This window comes from Falco cherrug, chromosome Z (genome assembly GCF_023634085.1).
Source record: "Falco cherrug isolate bFalChe1 chromosome Z, bFalChe1.pri, whole genome shotgun sequence".
NCBI lineage: Eukaryota > Metazoa > Chordata > Aves > Falconiformes > Falconidae > Falco > Falco cherrug.
The window spans coordinates 32,386,499-32,413,785 of record NC_073720.1 but is presented as its reverse complement, the minus strand read 5'-3'; the positions used below and the strand labels follow the sequence as shown (position 1 = coordinate 32,413,785).

The 27,287-nt window shown below is 36.0% G+C and overlaps 1 protein-coding gene across 8 annotated transcripts in view; it reads left to right on the top strand.

The window, feature by feature from the left end:
* The window catches only part of PTPRD (protein tyrosine phosphatase receptor type D), a 380,483-nt gene that overhangs the window by 62,686 nt on the left and 290,510 nt on the right, over nt 1-27,287 (top strand). For all 8 annotated transcript variants that reach the window (XM_055699500.1, XM_055699499.1, XM_055699498.1 and 5 more), the window contains exon 2: nt 22,316-22,483. In XM_055699500.1, coding sequence (XP_055555475.1) covers nt 22,399-22,483 — 85 coding nt within the window. In that variant the 5' untranslated portion in view covers nt 22,316-22,398. The remainder of the gene's footprint in view (nt 1-22,315; nt 22,484-27,287) is intronic.

The window sequence follows — 27,287 nt, the reverse complement described above, 5'->3', positions numbered from 1 at the left end:
AGTTTTTCTCAGATTTTGTTTTGGAAAGATTTATTAGCAGCTGCAAAGTAAGCAATGTTGTGTTCAAGAACCAGCCCTGCTAATTTGTAAAACACATGTTTGTTTTTATGTGTTTGTAGGTTGTCCTTTTAAACCATGAATGCACATGCAGAATATTCCATTGGTTGCACAGTGATTAGACTGTTAAGAGGGCTCCTAAGGGAACAAAATGTTTTGACACTCGTTTAACTTTATGGCACTAATGTTTTTGCTCAAATGAATGGGAAGACTCTTGCTCTTAAATTTCAGTAGGTGAGGTGTTTGTGGCTGTAAAAATTTAGCTGTTTTGCAAGGAGGCTTTCCTTTTGTCCTTTTTCCTTTTTCCATTGTCTTTGATACACAGCTTGTACCTCCAAATCCAGGCTATATGTGTGTGTATGTTCTCTGTATTCAGGATGAGGACAGAGAATATTTGAGAACATTTAAAATTGTCTGGGACATAAAATACTGGAAAGGTGTATGAGGGCTGACTGAAATTGTGGCTAGCAGTAGGAGCATTAGTGATGGATCTTGATTCTGCTCTTCCACCATGAGGTCATGGTGATTTGCAGCCTTTAATGTATTACATTTCTTGGCCTTTTAGTCTAGATGCTAGTTTGGCTTGTTCTGCAACAATTTGAATGAGGATTATGTGAGCAGAGGGGATTGTATGGTTGCCAAAACTATAAAATATAACAGCTTAGACTATTTTCAATAAGGAAAAATGGCTGCACATCTGAACACTAATAAGAAAAAGTTTTCACTGTTTAGTTAAGGAGAAAAGGTAATAAAATAAGGAGGGCTGTAAATGAAAGGTAACAGTCTTAATACTGTGATACGGCTGTTCTTAAATGGATATTCAATATTATCAGGGTCTGTAGTTCATTATTCTTCTTCCTTTACCAATTACATAAACTGTAGAAGATTAAGAATATACTGTTATGAAAATAACAGGATTTGTATTACTGCGTGAAGTTTTGGTATGCATCTAAAAAGGGGAGAAATGCCAGCCACCTGAAATAGTAACTTTTAGAAATCTGGGTACCTGATGTTTTCTTGAGGACTTCGATATTTTCTTGCCTAATTAAGAATTTAATGATGCAGGTAGCTTTGTGTGTGGTGTTTGGTTGTTGGGGTTTTGTTTTGGTGGTTTTTTTTTGTGTTGTGGTGTCCCGTGTCCGTTCCCCCCACAACCCCCCACCCCCAGGAGATAATATTAGAAGATAATATTAGAGTTACTGCATTATTTTTGTAAGGGATCCTGGAACTGTTTGGCTGACCATGTATATAGCCTCATGGTTTGGAACTATTGAGATGGTTCAGAAATACCTGTTCTGACTCAACCTTCCATTTGCTATAATTTTGAGAAACTTGCAGAGGTCACAGGAGAAGTGTTCTTATCCATGTATTGCTCCTTGTTGAAAAGCCAAAATTTTAGACTAGCTCACCAAACTTTACTAGCAGGAAAAACAAAACCCCAGAACCTCAAAACATTTAATTGAGTCTTACTGTTTTGTTTTTTTGTTTGTTTTTTTTTTTTTCCAACTGGTAAAATAGGGTTTGAAAATACGTATTTTCTGTAAAATACGGTTTGAAACCAGTGTGTTTTTTATTCAGTGGGCTTACTTCTTTCACTCAACTAGAGTAAGTCTGGCAGCGTTATTCACAGCTGATGACTGATTCATCATGTCAACTTGGACTTCTTGTTATGCGTACCTACAAAGTTCAGTTGCATAGTTTCTTTAAAAAAAAAAAAAACAAACAACAACCAACCCAAAACAAATGTTGAAATTATTGCCAAATCACAGTGGTAGCTGTTCATATGCAGTTTGCCTGGGCTTAGATGAGTGTGAAAGTTAAGACAATATCAAGACTCTGTTACGAATAGTTACACATAGTCAATTAATTACCCATTAGGTTTAGGCCTTCTTCCAAGTAAAATAGGATCAAGATGTCTTAGTAGTATTTGTCAGAGGAATAAATCAATGATTTTTGTCAAACAGTGCTGTGCACAGAACAGAAAAAAGGGTAGCAAAATGCTAGAACAAGTCAAGGAATGCACATACTGGCTTTAAGCAATTTTTCTTTAAGGGAAGTAAGAGTTGACATGCTTGTTCTGTGTTGACCTCTTTGTACAAGTGTAAATGAGACACTTGTAATGTCATGATAATTTCTTTTAAGATTTAAATAATTGTTCGGTAGCCCTTAGAAAGCAAGAAAGTTTGAGTGTTACGGACACAGAGGTTGGTGCTGGTAGTGTACTTTCAATGTAAGAACACTGTGCTTGGGCTTTACATACCATAGAGCTCACACAGCATTAAGAGGAAATATTCTAAAGGAATGTGCATGTGTGATGTGTTCTTCTTTCCTTGGAGAAAGGACTAAAGATGTTACTTTCCCCATTACTGTCACTTTCCAGTACCTAGAAAATTAATCTCTAGCATCACTTACTTCTGTTCCAGTTTTTCATAAATAACTTTCTGTTTAAAAAATAATGAAGAACTAGTCGTCCAAGTTTCTTTGGTAAATAGTTTTGTGATTTGGTAGCTGACAATGCTGCAGGTTCTGAGGGGAGCAAAGAAAGGAATGATACTTTTTTGCTTAAAAAGCTTGTTAAGTCAGTGTGCATGTTCCAGGTTTTCCCACTGGGGGAGCTGTGACTTGCAAGACACACTTCTGTATCTGTGGTTAGGGTTATGGCATGAAAATGTTCTGTAATAAGAAAGACCTATTGCATGGTGAATCAAAAGATATTCCATTTTAAGTATCAAAGTTGGGTAAGGTAAAAACAAAAAGGAGATTAAACATCTTTTCACGCTATACCCAAGTAATATGTAGTTAGTATTAAACTATACTTCACTGTAGGAGGATCTCTATCCCTCTTAAAAAAAGAAGCACTCTTTATCGAGTAGTAGCCAAGCCAGAAAATCACACTTAGAAATCTCATACATCCTTCTGAGAAAAAATAGCCTTCTCTGTCAAAGATTTCCATGTGAATATTATAAATATTTCATTGAAAGTTAATCTTACCAGGAAAGTTGAAATAAAAGGACAGGTAAAAGATGACAGGATTGAAAGACAAACATCCTGTGTGGAGGCCACTAGTGAAGATTATTTCAGTGTTCCTAAAAGGTATTACTTTTGTTGCCTTCTTGTGTTGGGCAAGTGTTCTGGTTTCATGAAGAAATGCGGCAACTCACTGCTAAATAGCACAATACTTTTTTTTGTTTGTTTTGTTTTGTTTGTTGGTTTTATTTTTAGTGTGCCATTCTGCTGGTCCAATTATATTAAAGGTTCATATATACCTCCCTGCATCCTTTTTTACCTAGTAATCTCGACGTTTGTGGTCAACTGTGCCATACTATGTGCAAGTAGCAGATTAGCACTTATGAAGCAATTTTATTTCTGCCAAACTTGGAAGTTAAAGCCATTTACAATTCAGGTGAGAAGAAACATCATTCGACACCAGACAGACTATTTCAGTTTGATTTTGATTGTTACTTTAGCTTTCTAAATTTAAATAGATTTTTGGACATGTTAAATAAAAACTGAGAAAACTTTAATTAAGAATATGTCAAGACAGAAGTTTTCCATTTTTGAAAAAGGTATTTATATTATGTTCTCCCAGTCTAAGACTGACAGTGACATTAAACCATGAACTGTTCTGATTTACTGAATCTACTGGAGGGTTTTCTTCAGGCTGGAGAGCGGATCAGTCTTACTCTTTTTCTTCGCTGTAAACTAAATAAAGCCTTTTAAGTCTGCAAGGATAGCACTGTTCTTTTCTATTTTACAGTGGGAGGAGAAAATCAGAGAAACTAGCTATCTGTCAGCCTCAAATACTGATTTAAAACTAAATTATGCAAAGCTCATTTTATAACTTTTAGCTTTTATAAATGACTGGGTACTATGGTAGAAGTACATTTATGAAAGCCCTTACTGTCCTCTCAGATGAGTATCTGAACTATCTCAAAAGACCGTGTTGTGATTTTGTGGCATAATATAAAGAATACTTAGGACATTTTACTCTCAGCCTTGTTTTTCTGAGTGATAGATAGCATCCTTTGTCTCAGACCACTTTCTTCTTAGTTTTCCAACAAAATTAGAGTTGGTTTTGATTTTAATTGAGTAGACTACTGCTGAGGTTTGGTGTGAGATCTTTTAAGGAAGTGTGTAGTTTTTACAAAGTGATTAGCAGTACTTCAATGCTGACATTGTTAAAATAGTTTGGATCAGACCATTCTACTCACACAATTCACCTTTTGTCATTTTAGTGTGCTCAGATTTCTACTGTTAGGGAGGTTTCACGTTTGTAGTTATTGCTTGCTGCCGTGAGCAAAAGCATTCTTTCCAAGGTTTCTCCCAAGCCTTTACTGTTAAGGTTTGGGTGATTTGTTGGGGTTGGGTTGGGTTGTGTTGATTGTGTTTTTGTGTGTGTCTGTGTGTGTGTGTCTCTGTCTCTCTGTCTCTGTCTCTCTGTGTCTCTGTGCTTCTCTCAGTGCTTGTCTGTGTGTGTCTCTGTGTCTCTGTGTGTGTCTCTGTGTCTCTGTGTGTGTCTCCGTGTGTCTGTGTGTGTCGGTGGTTTGGATCTGTCTTTTTTTACTTTTCATAGGAAACTCCAAGACTGACATCAGGTATACCAAGGGGATTTATTTATTCCTGAAATACAGAAGGTCATTAGATATCCTTTAATGCTTTCTCTAAGCTTGATGATCAGCAAATTTGGGAAACTTAGTGTCTTGTTAGCTCATTCTTACAAGAAAGTCCTCCTTCAGTAGCTTCTCTGTGTTCAGCTATTTATGCTTGGTGCTAATATAGGTTTTGACACTAGTGTATATGTTAAATGTGAATCACTGAGTTTTTCTGAGTTTTCTGAGGAAAAACTCTCTTAGAAAATTTTAGCATATGACTAAGTGAATAATTAAAAGAAGTGGAAAACAATGCTTTTAAGAGTCTGCCTCCTGCTTGTGAAATAATTAGGCAACATTAGATTAAGAATCAAATCTGTAAAAGGCACAAATGACATGAATTGAAAATTCTATTCTGTAACTATAGGTAAAATGTTCAGAATTTACTATCAAGTTAATATGAAAACATGATTTAAAAATACATTTTTTACTGAATTCTAATCTGTTTTCTGATACCCATTATATTGTGAGATTCTTTTAAAACATCCCTTCTAAAATAGTGTGTTTTTTTACAGTATCAAAGAATAGCGGAAATATATATGATTTAATTTGGCCTAAAAGACTGCAATGTATTGGGGTTCTGTGGGAGCATGTTTTTTCTGTAGTTGCTAAACAAATAATGGAAGTTGGTCAGCCAGCTTAATTTCATGCTTTAATTTTAGAGCATAGCCTTATTCACTGGATTTTTCATTCAGCATTTTCTTACCTATATCCTTTAAAATAAGGGATAAACTGAAGCCACTGTGTAATAACCTTTGAAAGCTTCCATCATTTAACCAGTCCTGGAGATCATGTTTTATGATAAACAAAGTGTTGCTCTACAATAGACAATTGGCAGAACACAGTCTTTTCAAATCATTTAATTGTGGATTGCTAGTTTTGTTTGCTACAAAAAGATGAGTTTGTGTACACTTGCCACACTTAGGGAATTTTTTCCCCTCAATTTTTTGGAGTTCTGTGCAGGCTCTTAATTTTTACAATATCTGTGAACAAAACATGTTTACAATAAGCTCCATGAGTAAATACCGAGTTTTACAAATAATAATATGCAGTGATTCACATTTTACTCTTCACATTTTTTAAAATTATATTATGTGGTCATTAAACTGGTGCTTTCCTTACTAGTTTGTTTATGCTGTGTATTATTATGAATACTGAAAAAATGCAGTACTATTTCAAGTTTTCTGTTGTTGTCATTACAGTATGAGTTTGGATTTTGGGGAGCAAGGATGTTACTTTACTTTTTTGGCATTTAATGCTAATAAAATCAAAGCAAGACTGAAAGAAACTCTTAAATCAAGAGACCATTCTTCCTTTGGTTCTATGATTTATGTTTGTTAAAGTTAGCCTGTGTTCTTCACAGCCTAGTTTATTTCCAAGGCATTGATATTTACTCCAGAATATTTCTGCTGCAATATTACAACCGTAGCCAGTAATAAAATGAGGAAAATGCCCAAATACATTAAAATGTATCTGTCTGTTGTCATAAAGGTATGTCCCAATCCATTAACAATTTTTTTACTATTATAATTTTCCCACTATATTTTATTATGATTGTTAATAAGGATTAATTTGATATTAATATTTTAGAAAAAATGTATAAACCAGAATTTTACAAATTTGAATGAGCAACGTTCTATATTTTACAGGTAATGATACAACTTCAAGCTGTCTATATTCAATATGTCCTTTTTAAAATTAGAAATATTTTTCAGTTTCATCTTTAATCCTTCTAAAGGACTTCTTGGGGTTGTTTTGTATTTGTGCCAGTTTAGATCTAGGAATGAATTTCTACTTCTTACAGACATGCATTATCTAAGATCCATTACCTGAATAGTGGCCTACAGAGAAGAGAGAGGCATAGAACTTTGGCTACCATTCCAGACATTCTAAATGAGACTTCTGTCTCTCTTTTTCTAAAAAAAGTAGTTAGTAATGCCTGTTTCTTACAACATCTTCCACTGACAGAGTTAAAATTAAGGAAGCTTTCCCTCTTCCCTATTAGAATGTTTACATTACCTTAGGTCACTCGATGGATTTTTGAGGCTTTTCCCGATTTAGTTGCAGAGGGAATAGGTATTAAGAAAGGGAATGTGTGTAAGTCTTTTTTTCATAGGCCTGGAAACCTCTGTGCTTTTACATTCACCTGTGGGAAGAAGTATATAAAAAGGAAGGATCATAAGCATTAAATGAGGTGGTAGTAAAGCCTTTATCAAATGGAGGTCTGTCAGGATTCCTACATATTTACCACATATTTAACAATTATCCTTAAAATGCTCATGTAAAACTATAAGGTGCATATGTATTTAGGTTTTTATGTAATAAATATATAGCAGCTAAATAATAAATTTGATTAGTTATTTGCAATATATTTAATTTATAAGAATTTATATCATATATGTATATAAATATATGTAAGAGATATACATATATATATAAATAAATCTATATGTAAGAGATAATTATATATACACCTCGTAGTTTTACAATATAATTTTTAGGAAAATTATTAAATATAATGTAAATAGACATGTATGTTTATATACACATCACTTCCATTTCTTGTCTGTGCCATCTGCTGTCATGTCACGGTTGGCTGATAAAAATTCAACAGACCATTCATGTTCTTTGGAATGAGAACATAGTAGAAGCACTCTGGAGAATCATCCAGAAAGAACTGCTAACAAAAGCAGGTGCAGTGTGTAAGAGATAATATTTACCAGATTCAGTCCACTACAATTTTCCTTGTTTGAAGGACATGTAATACATCTTTTGAATATAGCTTTGTGTCTGCCTTTTTCATCATGTCAGGCTTGGGCAGTGAATATTGTGAACTGCAGATAATTTCTCTGAGACAGAGTGAGCTCTGCCATGAGGGCAATCTACATCCTGGTCTGTCATCTGCACTTCAAGTTTTATAATAAACCAGTGATTTTACTATGACTGAGTGATCTAAAAAGTTTTGACCCTGAAACAAATGCCTTTTCTGTAGTGGTTTTTAAATTTTATTCTGATGATGTAAGAATGTATAAGTAAAGATGTCTACATATAAATATATATCTATGTGTAAAAATACAGCCTCACCACATACATACTCCAGGCATCCACAAAAACTCTGATTTAGTGTCTGACTCAAAAGAGACATGCTGAAGTAACCTTAAGGAAAAGGTAAAGTTGCCTTTTTAGTTCCCAGTTTATTAGAAGAGCTGATTGAATTTGTGTGCCTCCACCGTGACAGAAGAAAGTCTTGCTAATACATCTACTTTTTTCATATTAAAAGGTCTACAAGAATGTCAGGAAAAAAGCATCAGTCGGTCAAATAGGTTGTGTTGTCAAAAGCCTGACTGATACTTGGTCCACTAATTCCTACCTATTGCAGTATAGATGGTGAAGTCTGACATCCCATTACAGAGTGGACATGCAAGTGTTTTCAGGTGGGGGCAATAAAAATTCTCTGAAAGATACGTTTTCAAAGGAAATGACTGTAGTTTTTAATACTTAATAGGAAGGTCCCGTGCCTTTCCTTAAAAGTGTAACTGTTTTAAATGGGAAGAGTGGCAGTCATCACTCAGGATCTAGAGAACTTGCCTCCTGGGAGTCCGTGGAGGCATCAGACAATTTACATCAGCTGCTTAATCATTATGGTTTGTTTTGATGTTTACTGGCTTTGCTGTGACTAGGTGGAGTATTTGGTATCTTAGATTCAGTTGGAGTCAGGGTCCAATGTTAAGTCTATGATACTAGAATAGGAAAGAATCCCTTTTCAGGAGAGTATTTACACATGTAGTATTTGCTCATGATGTGTTTCCTTGGAGATCCATTAATCCATAATTCACATAAATTCCACTGATGATGGCACAGGAGTAGACACCATTTTATGTGTGTGCAGTTGGATATTGTTACAGAAAAATAGTATACCTGATGTGTATGCTGGTATTTTACTCTCTAAACATGAACTCTAAACAGTAGAAATTACTTCAAATAAAATTTCACAGTCCCCAATTCCCTCCTTTCTATAGTATATTTTTAAATGTGCCTAATTTCCAAGGGATTTCAGTGTCTAAGGCCTCTTGAGTATCACTGTGAGGAAAAGGTAGGAACCACTGAGGATGGTAGCAATGGTTATGTAGTTAAAAGACTACTTCAGAGAAAAGGAAGTAAGAAACAGGGCAGAGTGTCAGCAGATTATTTTTTTAACTGTACCTCTGTAACAAAACAGTTGTAGGACATGGAAAAGATAATAAAATTGTTGAAGTAATTTAAGTAATATTTAAAGAAATGGGAATGTGAGTAATAATACTGTACACCAACAATTTCTGCGTGAGACTTAGGATGCGTTGCTTTAAACTTTCTCTAACAAGTTTGTGAATGAATTTTCACATTTATAAATTTATTTCAGTGGTAATTCTGTGCAGTGGTCTGGATTACCATGATATAAATTGATTCTAAGTGTGAGGATCAGGTATCAGCATAAGATTATTTATTTTTTATTCTCAATGAACTTCAGGAAGCCTTATCTCCACCTATTGGGAGAGGTTTAGAAAAAAACCAGCACAATATTTGTTTGAACTCATTTGATAAAGGTTTGCATCTCAGTTAGCATTTATCTCTTGCTAGATACCAACATCAATTCCAAATCAGATGGCTGTTTGGACTGTCAAGTACATGTGCTTATTTGAGATCTCAACTGCAGAAATAAAGGCAGCTTTTTAGATAAAAATGAACAAATGATTACATCAATACAATCAAATACATTCCTGAACCCACAGACAAGGTGTAGAGTGAACTCTGTATGAATACATTCAAGCCATCCTCCAATATTCATTGTAAAATTTTGGTACTTCAGTAAGTAAGTATACATCTTTGTCCTAGATCTCAAGCAGTCTCTGACACAAAGACTGGTGAAAGTTTGGGGCTTTCATTACACCATTTCAGATAAAGTTGTTTGATGTTGAAGTGTCTGTGTGACATGACTAAAGTAAAGTATGTGGACTTCTTACATTCTTAGTTTTTTAGATATGCTAAAAAGGAAAAAAAAACCAAAAAACAAACAACCATGAACAAAGAAGAGGTGAATTAGCTAAAATGAAAAAATAGTGATTTGCATTTACTTCATACTTGAAGAAGTTGACTTACAAAAAATAAAAGTAATGGTTGAAGCAAATTTTTTATTTTTTGGTTCTGGAGACTGAAAAGGCAATAGTCACATGATTTGTGAAGCTAGTCCTGGGTTCCACAATGCTAATAACTAGAAAATGACTTGTGTGATGAAAAGTTTCTAACATAGGGTAAGGTAACTGTGCACTTTGTGGACATCAAAAAGATGATAGGCTCATCTACAGCTACCTGAACAAACATGTTTGGATTTTATGTCTGTTTAAGACACAAAGTATATCTACTTTTTTTCTATTCCGTGTCTTTTAACCTGTGAGCTGCATGTATCTGTTTATACAGGCACCTTTAGCCTTCTGCTGGCAGCAGTGATGGATCTATTTTATGACATATTAGGACTGAGGAATTTTGGTTCTGGATATCAAAGGGTTAGAGATTGCTTGGAATGTATCCTTACATTTTGTCACTTGATCCATTTGTTTCTGTCATTCTAATTTGAAAATAATTAAATAAATACATAACTCTCCTGTCAATAGTGTATGTTCCAGCATCTGAGGTGAGGAAGCAATACAAACTAATACAACATCTTGACAACTGAGTAAGTTTCTTCAGTAGAAAACCACTGTTTAAAATTGATGGCATGCGGCAGCATGCAGAGTACTAAGGAAAGGAAATATTTATAGTTTTTTCTCCTGACTTCTGACCCTTAAAATTAAAGTACTTTCCCCACCCTCTCAATTGCTCTTAAACTTCAGGAAAAAGAGAGTTGCTTTTTCAGCAGAAATTGGTTTTAACAGTATTAAGGTGATGCAGGTGTCTTCTAAAGACAATAATATACATAAAAGAGTCTGAAACATTAGCTCAAATTTCATCATGCCCCCAAAATTTGTTTGCCCTTTTTATATATGCTGCTAAAGTTATGCAGAAAATCCATATTGTGGTAGCTTTCTTTACACTATTTTTTTTTTTTTTTTTTAACCAAAGAAGTACAGTTGGAAAGGGTTTTGAAAAAGTTTTCTGTTGACTAAATGACAAGGTCCCTAAGTCATTCACAACTGTATACTTCAAATGAGGCTTTTCAAAACATTGAAAAATTGGTTACAGCTGGCTTCACACCGACAGTTGAAAATAAAACTCCCATACCAGTCATAACTAGAAATTCAGTTTAGCTTATGCACAGTGAAAGCAACAAACATAGTTTCTTTCCAAAGAGGCGGCAGTGCCGTCAGAACTTCTAAGCTGACTTTCATGCACTGATAATTAAAAAAATAAATAAAAAAAATAAAAATATCAAAACAAAATCTTTAACTGGAAAATACATACTGCCTTTATAATGAGGTATTTCAAAGCTGTAATTGAGCATTTTGTTATAAAGATGCTAATCAATACAGAACAATACCCCTGGGACAGCACACATGCCCAGAGATACAACAGTTACAATAGAAATGCAGCGGAAACTTTGCAGGGTTAGCATTAGCTGCTCAGGCATTACTGTTTTAAAAGATGAAACGTATTGCAGTGTTCCATGTACAACTTCAGGCTCATCTTGTAGATGTATATTAAAAAAATAGATACTTTATCATCAGTATAAATTATCAGAATGCATTATTTTAAAAAATAAATAAGCTTTTCTGCATCTAGGCAGATTCTTAGGTAAAACAAATTACTCTGAGTAAAGGGAATCAGAAGAGGAATTGTCTTTGTAGGTTATTTTGTGGGGGTTGGGTGGTTTGGTGTTTGTTGTTTTTTTTTTTCTTTTTAATTTCTGAAATGTCATTATTTGCAGCTCCTTCTAAAATTCTCTGTTGATATTTTCTCTCTGTGGGGCAGTGCTAACACTCCAGCAGGAATGGTTGAGTCCTGAGTAACCACTGCCATTTTCAGCCCTCTTTCATAGTGTAATGTGCACAGCTTTGGGGTTTCCTCAGGAGACTGGCAGCCAGTCTTGTGGCATGGAGACTGTTGAGACAGGGCTTCCTGTGGAATTTGGGTATTGCTGTCAGATCAGTGGCATCTTTATGGTGAGGGAGCACAGTAATTTTTATCTGCCAGTGTTTGGGAAGCAGTGTTGTGGTAACACAAAAGCTAATGGTGCTAATACAGCGAATTCCATAAAACTACACAGCATGTTTTCCCCAAGTATAATAAATAATGTTATTTCACATTCTAATGAGAGAATTAATGCAAGCCGAGTCTTTGAAAATTCTGAAATATTTCAATGGGACTGTCTGAAGGCTTAAAGTTACTGTGTACTTTCTTACAGGACACTAGCTTTTGTGATGACAGCATGTGGTATTTTGTACTTTGATTTCTGGTACAAAGCACCAGTGTAAAATTCTAAAATGTTTTTTTGGTAGCCACCTACATGAAATCTTAATGTTTTGTTAGTTCTGGCTAAATATAAGGAAGTGTGTACATGAGGCTAGGCGTTTTCTTTAGTTTGAATGTCATAGCAGTATGTTTACAGACAAATACTTTCCAGCTAGAAATGAAAAAGCAGAAGTCCTGGAAGTCTTTGCATATAAGGCATGTGTCTGAAAGGCAGACAGGTTGTCTCTTCTGTCTTTTGATACAAACGTGAACTCTGCTGATCTGTTCTTTTTGTGATTGTGTGCGTGCCTGTGTGTAATGTTCTTAAACCTTCTTGCTGTGCAGATGTTGTGCTTTGCTCCTTGTTAAATGCATTGCTTTGTCTTCTATCTGACTTTTTTTATTCTTTCTGACGCTATTATCAAAGACTGAAAGACAGAGAGCTCTAACTTAAAACACCATCGTTTATGTTTTCTCAGCTATGTATTTTTTTATAAAAGGTGACAAACATAATTAGGATAACCTCCCTTTCGTGTCCTATCTTCAGTCAGTTTGTTTCTCATTCCATTTGAGTATTCATTTAGAAGACACACTATCAACAGTGCCTACAGTTTAGTTATCTCACCAGTTTAATGCTTTATAACTTTTCTCTGATTTGTCTTGCTAATTTAAAAGGAAGATATAGCACATTGCCTGTTGCAGAAACTGTGTCATGTTTGTAACTAGTGAGAGAGGCGATTCAGCATAGTATGTATATAAGCCAATAGTATGTATGAAGTTCTTTAGCAGAATGAAACTACTGCAGTATGTGGGGAGGGAAACAATTCTTGCTAAATATGCTGTCACCTTGTATAATATTGTTGTGGATGTGCATAACCTGTCCATGTCACAATGTGCTATTGGTATCTATGTTACAGCAATATTTTCATAGCTGTATAGAGTACATTTCAAATTTATTCTTTCTTATACCCTTTGTGAAAATAGTGTTCATTTAGGAAGGTAGAATATATTCTTACTTTCTTACTGAGAACTGACCGAAAGAGGCCACAAAAGAAGCGGAAGTTTACATAATGTCAATACGCAATTGACACATTAGAAATTATCACCTTGTTGCTAAGGTCGGCACGTCTGGAAGAGAGTAAAGTCACTGTTTTTCTTTAATATCAACCCAAAACTATGAGTGCTTGGGAAACTGTTGCAAGATATAGATTTGAAATGTTTCCTGAGAAGGACATGAAAACACTGAAGAATATATGAAATATGTATAATGTATTTTAGTCTATTCTAGCAGTCTGTAACAGAGCTGTAAGAGGGTGAACGACAGGTCTAACAGGGATTTCTTTTTATTATCTGATTCTTGTAGCTAAGACATTTGAGTGCTAAGTTGCCTGGACGAAACAATGTGAATGAAAACTCCGGGTATAGAAGCTGCACCGTTTAAAAGCACAGAGGAAACATTATGTAAAAAATGAGAAATGACTGCATGTGTACTAATTAATGCTTTGTATGATCACTAACTGTTAGATTGTTAAAATAGTAATAGGTTATGATGGAAATGTTTTGTCGTTTTCAGTTTGCTTTCTAAAACAAATGCAAGAGATCTGTGGGGATACAATATTTCTGCTTCTCACTTTCCATTTGAAGGGGCTTGAGGTATAGGTTCTAAGAAGCACCTGAACTGCCACTTCAAGTGGCCATTCTAAGCCACTCATTTCTGCTAATTACAGATAAAGCTGTAGTTTTTAATATGGTTTGTAAAGAAAAACACATTTTGAATCATGCTGTCTGGGCCTGCTCATGATTTTACAATTTTATTTAGTATCCAAACTGGTTTGTCTACATTATGACATCAGTTTGGTATCTAGAAGTATACCAAGTGGTATTTGCCTTAGTAGTGAAGCTTTTAATGATAAAATATCAGTAGGCTTTGTTGACTTTTAACTCTTTTTCAGAGTTCATAGCATTACTTTTTCTTTGAGGGTAATAAAAAATACTGACTTAAAAAGAAATTTTGTAGTTCTCATTTTTTTTCCAAAAGAGGAACTGTGGACAACTGTGTGTTGTTATGCCGTATCTTAGAATGGGATATGCATAATACTTCTATTGCTTGAGGAAGTTTTTGTACTTTATTATCAAATAATTTTATAATGCCAACTACTTTTGAAAAATAACCATTTCAGCTCTCCATCTCTTCCTCTAATACGATTGTATTGCCGTCAGCAACTTTATAATAAAGTGCAGTCAGGCTAAACTAGCTGCAGCTGGATTACTGTCCTGTGTGTACTGCAGATTCACTGTCTCAGTCAGTCATGCTTCAATCTGATTAGGCAACAAGTGTATTGGATAGCATTGAAACAAAACTATGAAGTGAAAAGGAAAAAGAGAAGCCATAAAGGAAGAAATTGCAGGGTAATATAATAGATAAAAGATGCCTTGCAATGCAGGAAGTCATATTTGACGTGTTAGCTCCAGACCTGCAAATTTATTTCTAGGTTTATTTTAGTATTTGCCGTACCCAGTATGCTTCAACCAGATCCTAAAGGTGAGGCCCAACCTGAATGTTTCACAATTTCCATGCTGGAAAGACACAGAAGAGTCAAAATTCTTTTGTAACTGCTAGCTTTTTAGATGCAAGCAATGTTAGCAAGCCTATGTTATGTGCATAGCAGTGGAGTTGTAGGATCATTCTCATTACTAGGTTGTCCAAATGCCTAGCTCTGGGAGGAAGCAAACCACTAGACAATGCTGACTCTGACAGTAACTGGGGTCCCAGAAATCAGCTGCTCATTGTTCAGTATAGCTGTTCTCATTAGGAGTGGTACTTTTCTGCAGGACTTCGAGAAGCATCTGCTTGAAAGCTGGTTTTGGAGCTTGTTATCCTGGGAGTGTCTGACGAGTATGTAGTGTATGGCCCAGTGGCTTTATAAACATTTTGGTATGTGGCTCACATGCTCATAGGTTTTAGCTTGTCCTAGAAGGTGGTAGCTGCACAGCTCCAGTGTTGCTCAAGTAATGCAATAAACAGCAAAAGAAGACTTTTACAAAACTGTCTATGGCAGATAGCCTGGTACAAGTGATTTGCTCTTTAGTTTTTTGTTCTTTTGAGACAAAGGCAGAAATCACTCTGTAAATGTTTTTGTGTATAAATAGTCATTGTATTTGTTCTTAAGCCAAACTCTGGAGGAAAACAATCGTTAGACTCATAGAATCATGGAATCATGTTGGTTGGAAAAGACATTTAAGATAATCAAATCTGTTAACGTAACACTGCCAAGTCCACCACTGTATTGTGTCCCGAAGCACCACATCTACAGTTGCTACCTGCAGGAATGGTAACTCAAACACTTTCCTGGGCAATCTGTTGCAATGCTTGACAACCCTTTCAAAGATGAAATATTTCCTCATACCCAAAGCCTCCTCTGGTGTAACTTGAGGCCAGTTCTTCTTGTCCTATCACTTGTTACTTGGGAGGTGAAAATAACACCCACCTCCCTACTCCCACCCACCTGAAGGGGACTTTCAGGTAGTTGTTTACTATAAGATCTCTCCTCAGCCTCCTTTTCTCCAGGCTTAACAATGCCAGTTCCCTCAGCCCCTCCTCACTGGACTTGTTCTCTAGACCCTTCACCAGTTCATTGCTCTTCTTTGGATGCTCTCCAACACCTCAATGTCTTTCTTGTAGAGAGTGGCCTGCAATTGAACACATTGTTCAAGGTGTGGCTTCACTGAGTACAGTGTCTGTACTCAGTGAAGTACTGAGTACAGGCCTGTTGGATAAAAGTTAATTAGAAATTTGCTGTTTTCCAGGGTAGTGTTTACTTTATCTAAATACAGAAAAATAGATATTCTACAAACGTTGTGTATTTTTCACTATTTCTCTTCTGTGGCTGATGAAAGAATATAATAGTACAGATTAACCCAGATCCCTCCCCTCCCCTCCCCTCCCCTCCCCTCCCCTCCCCTCCCCTCCCCTCCCCTCCCCTCCCCTCCCCTCCCCTCCCCTCCCCTCCCCTCCCCTCTTTCTTTTGGTTCTTTTGGTTCTTTTGGTTCTTTTGGTTCTTTTGGTTCTTTCGGTCTTTATTTTTTTCTTTTTCCTTTCTTTTTTTTTTTAATCGAGTCAGAACAGAGTTTGCTTGCTTTAATTTCTCATGTGGGCAAAGTAAGAGCTGGACTGTTTCAGGGTAACTATAGCTATGTAATTTACAGGGCTCTTGAGTGACAGTAGTCAAGACAGAGGGTATTGGCAGAGTGTGTTTTTCAGGCAAGAAGTCAGTCTTAGTAGAAGTTTCATCTGTCTGTTTCACCTGTTATCTGTAGCTTTGTAGCTTAATTTAAATTCTTAGCACAGATTCTCAACAGTGTGTTGCTTCAATATGCATTGACAGATAACACGTCAATGTTTTTATCCTCTAGCAAGGCTATTTTCATCTCAGGAATTCAGCTATTATGAGCACCATAGCTTTTTTTTTTTTTGATCTGTTAGTTGGGAGGCACAGAGTTAAAAATGCACGATGCTCTAGTGAATTATTTCTGCACCATGAGTAGGAAAAGTTCTCAATCTGCAGAAGTGACTTAAGATGGCAGAAGTTTGTAAGCATTGAGATACATGACAACTTACAAATTGCTGTTTAGTTCATGATTTGGAATGTGAGTGAAGCTGCATAAAGATGAAATTAGGCAGAGTTTTTTTGTGTGTGGTTTAAGGTTACATACGAACATCAGTATTTCTGTAAGTAAAAAAATACTTCTAAACAACATTCTCCATGAGAAGAACAAATCTGTGATGCGATATTTAATGTAATTTGCTGTTGTTGAATTAATGTATTTACTAAATTAATTTAATTTATCTATTTCCTTTATTTCTTCAGTTATTGAAATACCATTTTCTGTTCAGCATGGTAACAGAATAATCCTTGCTGAAGTCCAGAACAGAATTACAGTGTAGAATCAGATTGAATACATGGAGTTGTTTAATACAAGCGAAATTCCACCTATCGCTGCAACTCGGTGGTGCTCTTACAGTGATGTAGTTCAAAGGCCTTATTGAGATCAGAAACCTGCTGTTCCAGGGTTGGTGCTCACTTGTGAACGAATAACAGTAATAGAGGAATTCAGGAATGACTGAGGAGCATTAAGGCGTATTGTTATCCAGGGACTGATAAAATGAAGCTTTGGAACACTCAACACATCTGTCTTTTAAATTTTCTTACTCATGTGTTTGCATTTTGGCTTATTTTAAGAATAAAAAAATGAAGGAAGCGTAGAACTTCTCCAGCAGGTCAACAATGAAAACTTTTATCAAGTTTAATCAGTAAAAGAGCAATGTAAATGTAGAACTTCTAACAATTTCCCTCATTGCTTTGGAAAATACATTTATTTCCCTTTAAAAGACATTGTTTTACCAAGAGGTATTTCTGAATTTATTTTGGTTAAACAGCTTATAAGCATTAATTTTATTTCCTATTATTTCTAGTAATAATTCAGCTGTCAGTCAGTTTTTTGCAGCCAAGATTTGTCTATGAAATCTGTTTATTTTCTTCTTTAAGGAGGGATCTTGATTGATATGCAAAGTTATCAAGTATTGGTACTTTTTCCTTTACTTGATTCTAGTAATGTTTCAAATTTCTTTTTTGTTTCTCTTCACTTGCATATGTATGGTATTAGAAATCTGTGGCTAGGGAATGGATGTAAGTTAGGATTGTGGGTGTGATGAATGTAGAAACAGAATGTAAACACAGTCTTCTCTTTCATTCTTTGCCTGTCGCTTGTTCTTAAAGAAACTTTTTTGAAAAAAAAACAAAAAACCAAAAAAAACCCAAGTAAGATGTATCCAGTTTTGTTGTAAGTCCTTGTGGCAGACCAGAGATGGCCAGGAACTAAAATTCTATCTCTGAACAGATTCAAACTTCAGAAAAGTTTATTTACAACTCCTGTTTGTTTAGTAGCACAAACTAGTTCTCATATTTTCACTTTCCCGTATTCCAGAATTTTGTTACTGGATTTTTTTTCCATGTTGCTTCCTGTGTCTGCTATGACTTCTTTTCTGTCTGTGTTCTAGCCTCTTCCGAGAGCTCTTCCCTGCTGTTAAATTTCTGTTAAGTTATCAAGCGTTTACATGCACATACAGGCATGGAAAAGCAAGCAGATCAATAAAATTAGTGTTTACTTTTTTAATCCTAAGACTTGCCTTCAGGTAAGCATTTTCTATAACTTTAACTGTCTTGGTCCAAGGAGCATCTCCTCCTGAGTGCTCTGTTAGGACCTAAACGATTATTTTTGGTACTAAAAATGTCCTGGTTTCATCTGGAATAGAGTTAATTCTCTTCTTGGTAGCTGGTGCAGTGCTGTGTTTTGCATTTGGTGTGAGAACAATGTTGATAACACACGGATGGTTTTGGTTATTGCTGGGTAACATTTATACCAAGTCAAGGACCTTCCAGTTTCTTGGGCCCTGCCAGCCAGAGGGTTGGAGGGGCACGGGAAACTGGGAGGGGACACAGCCAGGACAGCTGACCTGAACTGGCCGAAGGAGTATTCCATACCATGGGATGTCATGCTGAGTATATAAACTGAGGGGAATTGGCTGGGGCTGGCTGCTTGAGGATGGGTTGGGCATCCGTCGGTGTGTGGTGAGCCATTGTATTGTGTGTCACTTTGGTTTTTTTTTTCCTCCTGTCCCTTTGGATTTTATTCCTCTCCTCTTTTCCCTCCTTTTCATTATAATTGTTGTTATTATTTTATTTTATTTCAATTACTAAATTGTTCTTATCTCAGCACTTGAGTTTTACCTGTTTTCCTGACTCTCCTCCCCATCCCTCAGGGGTGGAGGGTGGTGGAGTGAGCAAGCTGCTGCATGGTAGTTAGTTGTTGGCTGTGGTTAAGCCATGGCATAAAGCAAACTGCAGGTAAGTAGTTCAGTGTTCAGATGTTTCATTCACCCAGTTGATCCTTTTGAGGATAATTGGTGAATTTGTCCCATGCCTAGGTGCTATCATCTCCTGTACTCCAACTGAGGAGAATTCTTTTGTGTCTCTGCACTGAACACTCTGGGGGCCTGAATGTCTCTGCTTTTACTGATCTTATTGGTAGATACCACTAATCAGAGAAAATCTATGCTCTTACTTATGAGTGGGCTAATGAAAGATATATTACCTAGTTTTCACTTCGTTTTCACCATTTTATTAACAACTTTTTTGTCTGAGGAAGATACGAAAATTGGTTGTGGAAGAAATTTTTCATAGGTAGTTTTCTGGAGGTGATCTAATATTATTTAATACAGTAGTTATGCAGTACTTACCCTAAAACAAAACCAGCTTTTATTAAAGCTTCATGAAGAGAGGGTTTTTTTAATCACTATTGATTTCTCTGTAGCTATTGTGCTCAGTTTTCTACCAAGAAGTCTCATCTTTCTGCACTCGTGCATTGTGAATGCTGTACCAGGCTGCTAAGAGCAGCCTCACTCCAAATTCACTCTGTGAGACAAATGTTGGTGCTCTGTGGAAGAGGCGAGTATGACCTGGTGCCTCAAATGTTGTTTGTGTTTTCACTGTCACTGGTACCACACTTTGGATGTAACAAACCACTGTCAGGAAGAAATAGAAAAGGGAAGAAACTACCTCGTTTAAGAATTTATAATGCATTAGATGAAAATTTTACTTTGGAATTAGGGTAGCTTGATTTAGAAGTTAATATGTGTTTGATAATTGCATTTAGTCTTTGTAAGGAATTGCATTTCCATGTTAGTTTTCACAAATAAAGTATAGACCTACACACCAGATGATTATGATCTCAGGATTGGTATAATTTACAGTAGCAGCGTCCCTGGCGGAAACTTTGCTTTTTTGTAGGTAAAGCTGAGGCAGACTTGTGTGGAGAGGCTTGATAGTACCTGATTTTCTCTTGGTTTGCTTCTCTCTAGTATTATTAGCTCATCATCTGCATGCCTCTACTAACAGTGCCTCTTCAGCTCACTGGAAAGAAAAAGGACCCACCCTCCATCTTTATTCAAGTGCTTCTGTATGTTTAACTTAAAAACCTAGAAGCTAGCTATGGATGCATAGGCCAGTGAAGAGAAAATAAGAGGCAAGGGGTCTGCTGGAAACCTTAGTGTGTCTTTCAGGTTAGCTGGAGCCATGAAACTTGAAAGCAGCAAAGAAAGGAAGTACTGAGGGTTTTGCTTTTTATCATTGAAGTGATACTGAGTATCACCTTCAAGGCAGAGACAATGAATGCAGTATTCCCAACTGCTTCTATGTGCATTTAGAGAGAATGGAATGTCAATCTAATTATTTAAAAAAAAAAAAAAAAAAAAAAAAAGCTCCTTTTTTTTCTCACCCTTTTCTTTGTTGGGTTTTGTGATCCATCCCTTCATTTGCAGACAGGTAATAGAGGATAAAAGCATATTCACATATTAGGATCATGAGATTTTTAAAATTCCCCTTTTTTTTTTCTCCAAGTAACTAATAATACTTTCTCTTTTAGATACCACATCTAATATTTTGATGGGAATGTTTGTAATGTGTCAAAATAATCCCCAGTGCTCTGTTAAAAAGACATTTCTGTAAAACAAGCACGTTTTTGGTTACCTTTTTTCCCCTCCTCTGTTCCCCTTATTAATTATCAGTGTTGTTTCAACTCCACTTCCTCCTCTGCTAAAGGGAGCAGTTTATGGTTCAGATACAAATCTTAGTACCCATCACATTTCTGCCATTTACCTTCACGTGTCATCTAGCGTGTTTGCATGCCAATAAAGATATAAAATTTTATTCACAAGGGAGCTGTCTTTGGAGACAGTTCAGGGCTCCCTTGTAATTCCTGCAGTCTATAAGAAGCAGAATCAAAATCACCTCTTCCTTGAGAGTACATTTCATATATCTCCATCCTTGTGAGAGCATTGGAATCATGTAGCAGTTGGCTCTGATACTCTTGCACGGACTATTGTCTCATGGACTTCGTTGTCATTTGAAATGCTGGCATGAAGATGGTAGCAATGAAAGGGGGGAGATGGTGTCTTCAGCACTTTGCCTATGAAGATTTCTTAGATTTGTATTTTTTGATGGCAGCAGCTGATTCAAAAGATAGTTTTATAAAAGAGATTCATAACAGCTGTAGATTTCTGCCAGCTGCTCATGTCTTTTCTTCCTTGAGTAGATTTCTTTGAGTGTCACACCATACTGTAAAATGCACTCTTTATATCACCCACAAATCTGTAAGATCTTTCTTGTGGAATGGTAATTAGTATAATTTTTTCTCCACCCTTTTGTTTTTTATCTTTACTTCATGGAAACCACTCGTGTGGTAACAAAAAAGATAGTATCAAACTTGCCAAAGCTTACGTGTTGCAGACCCTTTGAAAAGTAAAATTACATGTCAGTGTTATTTTAGTGATGTCAGGCTATTTGGGGATATCTCTAGTGTTTCCTGTGAGAGGGAAAAATATTTGTATATTCTTTAATATATGTTATTGTTTAGGTGTGGTAAATTTGGACAAGAATGAGACACTTCTTTTTTAAGTCAGGTACCTGAGCTCTAATGCTCCCTGTGTATCATATTAAATTATGCATCATAATAAATGAGTTGGACTGAATTGGATTCTCAGCCATTTCTTCAATGCTGAATTTCTGTTGGGTATATATCAGATATGTACAGGAAATCACAACAGGAATTGTAACCTCTGATAACTATGTCTAGATTTCATGTCTAGCTTTAAGAACATCTCATGAAGCAGATTTTTCTGTGTTATTCTTACCAGATGCCAGAGCATCAGCTCCCAGTATGCTGCTTGCAAGTGGACTTCTTATTCTGGATATTGAATCCACTTTGATTCCCTTCTTGCAACATGTGTGTTCCAGTGATGTGTTTTACTTAATCTTTGTCAACAATTAAGTTCTTGTGATTCAGAAGGTGCTGTTGAATATGACAAAAGATCCAGGGTGTGAGAGATGCTTGATTATGGTAGAAAAGGTGCACTGAGAAATATGTTGGATCAGTGCTAACATATACCCTACCTTGAATCTTCTGGTATATGCCAGTAGTCTGAAATGAATCAAGCTTACTCTTCTTTCTCACTTACACTTTTGCCCTTTAAAATTGTTTTGCCTCAAATTGTGAATGCTCAAAAAAACCCAGAAAATCTCTGCCCTGTTCTTGCTAACTGTATTTTTCTCTTTTTCTTATCTGTTCCACAGGCTCTGAAAATACTTCATCTGAAATTTCAGACCGGACAGACTCCCAGTGGCTTCTAAGCCAGTGAGGAAAAGGCCGCCAAAGCATGCTGGTGCCAAGCTGTCAGATGATGCACGTAGTCAGGCCAATGGTGGTGCTCCTGTGCTTGCTACTCTATACTGATGCTGAAAGTAAGCTTATTATTCATTTGCGCTTTTTTTTCTCACTCGGTGGTTTCTAAGGGTCTCAGAACGAGTCTCCTTTTGAGTAATTCTTAAAACACTGCAAGGTCCATTGTAGATCACGGCTGGTGTTCGAAGATGATTATTTATGCAGCGTCCTTACTATTTTTCTTTTTAATGCCCCTTAAGCAACTAATGGTTCCATCTCAGATGGTGAAGATCATTGCCACAAAGTTACATAGTCAAAATGAAGACCAACCTTGCTTACCCCAGGCATTGGTCAAATCCCTTAAAAACATCTTCATTCTTTGAATATTTCTTTCTTAACTTTGGTTTTAAAAAACAACAAAAAAACCCCACCGGAAACTGCAAAAAAACGAAGATACCACTCCCCAATTAATATCCAGTCCAATTAAAATTTCAGGCCTTTTGTAACTGCCACAACAGTTGTTCTAATCTATTTTTTTCCAACAGCTGTCACAGAATACAGTAGCCAAACAAATCAAGCAGAACTGACAACTTAATAGCTGGCCTAAATGTGTGACAATTCAGTGAGAAAAAGCACCTATGTTTACTTGTACCGATGGGAAACTTGTGTTTTGGTCAATTAGTTTACCTATTAATGAGAAGATAATATCTTCTTTTTCGTTAGGAAATCGTTAAGTCTGCCTTGTTTACATGTGTTCATTCTCCCCAGCTGTCCTGTGTCTTCTTGCAGAAGTAATGTGCAAATGAGAAAAGCCATTTGCTTTCTACCTGTTGACCTACAGGTTTACTAAAGCTGGCTGTTTGTTACATGCTACAAGCTGACTGTTAACGTTCCCTTGATTGAGGGGTATTTTCCTATTGAATCTTCCTGACTATGCAAATATATCACCAGTGAATAACTGTTTCAGCTCTGACTTTTGAAGACTTTCACACTTCTATGTAAAAAACAAAGGAGCAGTTGTTTTAAATAGGAATACACAAGAATAAAACCGGTGTTAGTATGGTCAGATAAATCAGTTTTCAGGAAATATGTATTGAAGAGTTCCTTACTACTCTACTTATCACCTGAAGCCTAGGTATACTAAATTACAACAATGAAAAAGGTACAAAATCTTTCCACTTCCATGTGTAGTAAGACTTCTTCCTTTTAACTGTAGCTCTATGAAAGTGAAATAAATAAATAAATACAGAGAAAACATGTATGTTTGTCCAGTACTGGCAGCTGAGGTTTTTTGGCCTCTGTCCAGGTAGCTACTGACCAGCTGGGGTGATTGTGTCTAAGGTGAAGCCAAAGGACATTTTAACACTTTATTCAGCAAATAATTAATGGGGAAGTTGGCCCATGTATTGGATGTTTCTGCAGTTGTAGTATTCCACCTATTTTAAAAGTAAGTTCTGTGCTTAGGAAACAGATTTTTAGAAACTGGTACATTTTTTCTGCTTCAGGTAATGGAGGGTCTAACCTGTGGGGGAGTATTGTTTTGGTAACCCAAAATGAGTGTCAATTTGCAAAAAAGACAATTCAAACACTAGAAACTCATTTGTTACTCCTGTACTTATGAGAGAAAAGTATAGTTTCTGTAACCATGTTATGTTAAACAGAAGGTTTCATCATTCTCTGTGAGGAAGGAGGACAGGTTTTTTTGAAGGTTACTATGGATTTTACTTCAAAATTGGCTGTCACGATATAGTTTTCAGATTCAATTTTCTAAATCTACTGTATTACACTTTTTTTTTTATTTTAAGTAGTGTCAGACAAAATAGAGGTCAACTACTTGCCTTTGCTGGCTAGAACTTTGCTGGAAGTGGTGTTGCTAGAATCTATGGAGTGTCACATGAAGAATAAAGGTTGTAAGATGCACAAAGATCATCTTTTTGTGGGAGTTACTTTCCATGAAACTGGCTTGGACAGCAAGATGCAGTCTTAAAATAGACTAAGAAAGAGTAAAAATTATGTATTAATAAATATTACTATTAATTAATAGTAAGTAGTGTTTTCAAGGGCAGATTATTAATAATCTTATTCTTTATAGGACTAGTGTACTATCTTGACTGGAGAACAAAGCAAAGGTCTTTTCAAGATAACAGATCAATTACTTTTTTTTTCTATTCCTTTTAGACACTATTTTATACAACACTGTCATATTATGTGATCATTATTAGTTTCACGTTAAAAACATTAGTTATGTTGACAGATAATACATGAAGAGTGCTGTTATTGTAAGTTAAAAACACCCCACCCTGAATACCACTGAATGTCTTTCACAAATCAGCTGAACTGTGCTGAAGGAACTCACGAAAGCCAGTACTTTTTAATTTTGTGTATTTGTCTTTGTAAGTGGTAGATATTACTAGGCAGAGTTACAAGAATAGAAAGTAGCCAAGCAAAGATACATTAGGTTGTCTTCTTGGAGGGATTTATAATGTTGCAATATCATCTATGGTTAATTCTTAGTATCTATTGTATCTTGCCAATAGGACGAAGACGATGACAATTTAAAAATACTTACAAATGAAAAAATCAGGAAGATTTTAAAAAAAAGTTAAAATACTAGAAAGTTTCAGCTAAGAAAAAGTTGAGAAATACTGCTAGGATTTTGGAACTAAAGTATAATGGAATAATAATGCTACTTTTTTCCCCTTTATTTTCTTTCATTCTTTAAAAGAAATAGAAATTATTTAAGACAAATTTATTTGTGCTATCCAAGTCTTAGGTCAGAGTCTCTGTTAAGATATTGCAGAATAGAGAATAAGCAGACAACGATGCTAAGAACTTGTAGATTAGATATCTTGCTTTACTATTTCTGTATTTTCTTAATGAGAGAACGGAGCCGGAAAGTATAACTTTCTAAGAACAGAAGTGCAGGTTTGCTTCATTTAAAAATACTGTTGATTTGTTTAGAATGTTGAAAGAATGTCTACTTCTGTTGGTCTTTCGTGTATTTTTGTTGTTAAGAGCTTTTGCCATGTGGGTAGTGGTACTGTGAAATGCAGGGAGTGAACTCTCGCATGTACCAGGTGAATATGAAATGGTCACTTTAAATAGGCTTTTATTGGCTAGTTTTTATTTTACAGGAAAAGGCTTATCCTTTGAAATTACCTTTATTTTCTGTTTACTACTAATAGAAGGTGTTACTGAGAAATTGCATGAAAGCCCAGAGTCTGTATAAATTAATATAGTCCTTTTTACAATGTGAACTTTACAGTTGAATGATTTTTCAGCTTTGTACATCCTTTCCTACATTCCTTTTCTTTCCAAGGATTTATAGAAAGAACTGGACTGGAAAGGTGTCACAGCACTCTCCAAACTAGCTGGCTGCAACAAGGTCTTTTACCGTCACATACCAACACACTCTTCATGCCAGTCCCTCTGCTGCCTTCTCCTTGTCTCACCTCATCCAGGACATGTGTCCTCTCTCTACTTCTTCCTCAGCTGCTTTCTCTTCATTGGCTCTCAACCACTTAACAGAACCCACCACACCTGCACCTTATCTACACTGGCCAACCCACTGGCCCTGAAGCCAACCCACAGTTGCGTATTATCAATGCTAATTAACCCAGCTTCATTCCTATACAGAGAGAGAAAAATCTAATGCCAGATTTTGTTCATTTGCATTGACTTGGTTAAAATTTCAATTAAAAGGTTGTGATACCCCTTACACAGACCAAAGGTGCTTTTGATAGCTAGATGTCAATGCACTGTCTCCTACATCTAGTCAGATTTAATTATTTAAATCCCTTTACAATACAGTGCTGAAACCATACAGCATATTCCTTTCTCCTAATTTATGAGATTAAAGAAAAAGACTATGATTGTCAAGTAGTTAATAGACACAGATTTTTAAGTCACATGAATATTGATATATGTATTTACAAATGGTAGACATTATACAGTATGAATTAAATTGTGTGCTGTGTATGTGTTTATGTGATTCCACATAATACTGCAGTAATGCTGTGAGTTCTAAATAATGTTTTCTGTTGTACCAATCTAAAAGAGGAGCACTCTGAGAGTCACAGTAACATTTTACTCTTCCACATGTACTTTGTTTATTTAGAAGTTACACTGAATTTCTACAGACATAGTTGTTTTATTGGCTGAGTGAGAGAGAGGACAGGATCAGTGAGTCTCTGGTGTGCAGACACACAGAAACATGAGTAATTGACTTGCATGATTAGGTCTTCTGCTGGTTCCTGCTGTGCTGGAGTTGGTCTGCCCTCTGCTTTCAGAGATACTGCTCCAGTTTTATAGCTTTCTGTAAAGCGTTCCGGACCCTACTGTTGTCCAGGGCTCTTGAACTTCTTCACTAACATTTGCAGGTCTACTATATTTTGTTTTTGTGGGGAGAAGCAGCTGAAACAAAGGGGACAATCTTTTTTGTCTTTTGTTAGTCTGTCACCATGGAAAAAACATACCTCCTTTTTTATGTTCATAATTTTTATGTGGCTAGCACCAAGATACTACGGAAGATATATAATGACATTGCTGCTGCATTGTATTCTTCCCAAAGTAATAGCAAATGGATAAGGAACTCTTCCGATCTCACTGTGAAATCAGTGTGAGTGAGATCCAAGTAGCAAGCCTTTTTCATGCTTTTGAAGTGATTCCCAATGGTACTCCTTAGTACTTCTCTCCTGTTTACAAACTACCCTTACAGCTGAGGGACAGAATGAGACATCTTTGTTCCTCTCTATCATTGTGAAGGACACCAAGCTCTGAAGTGTGTTGGCACAGGCTGATAAATGCTTCTGTGGCCACCACTCAAAAGGGATACAGGATGGAAATGCCAAAAAACCCTTCCCTGGTTGACTGGATGAGTGCATC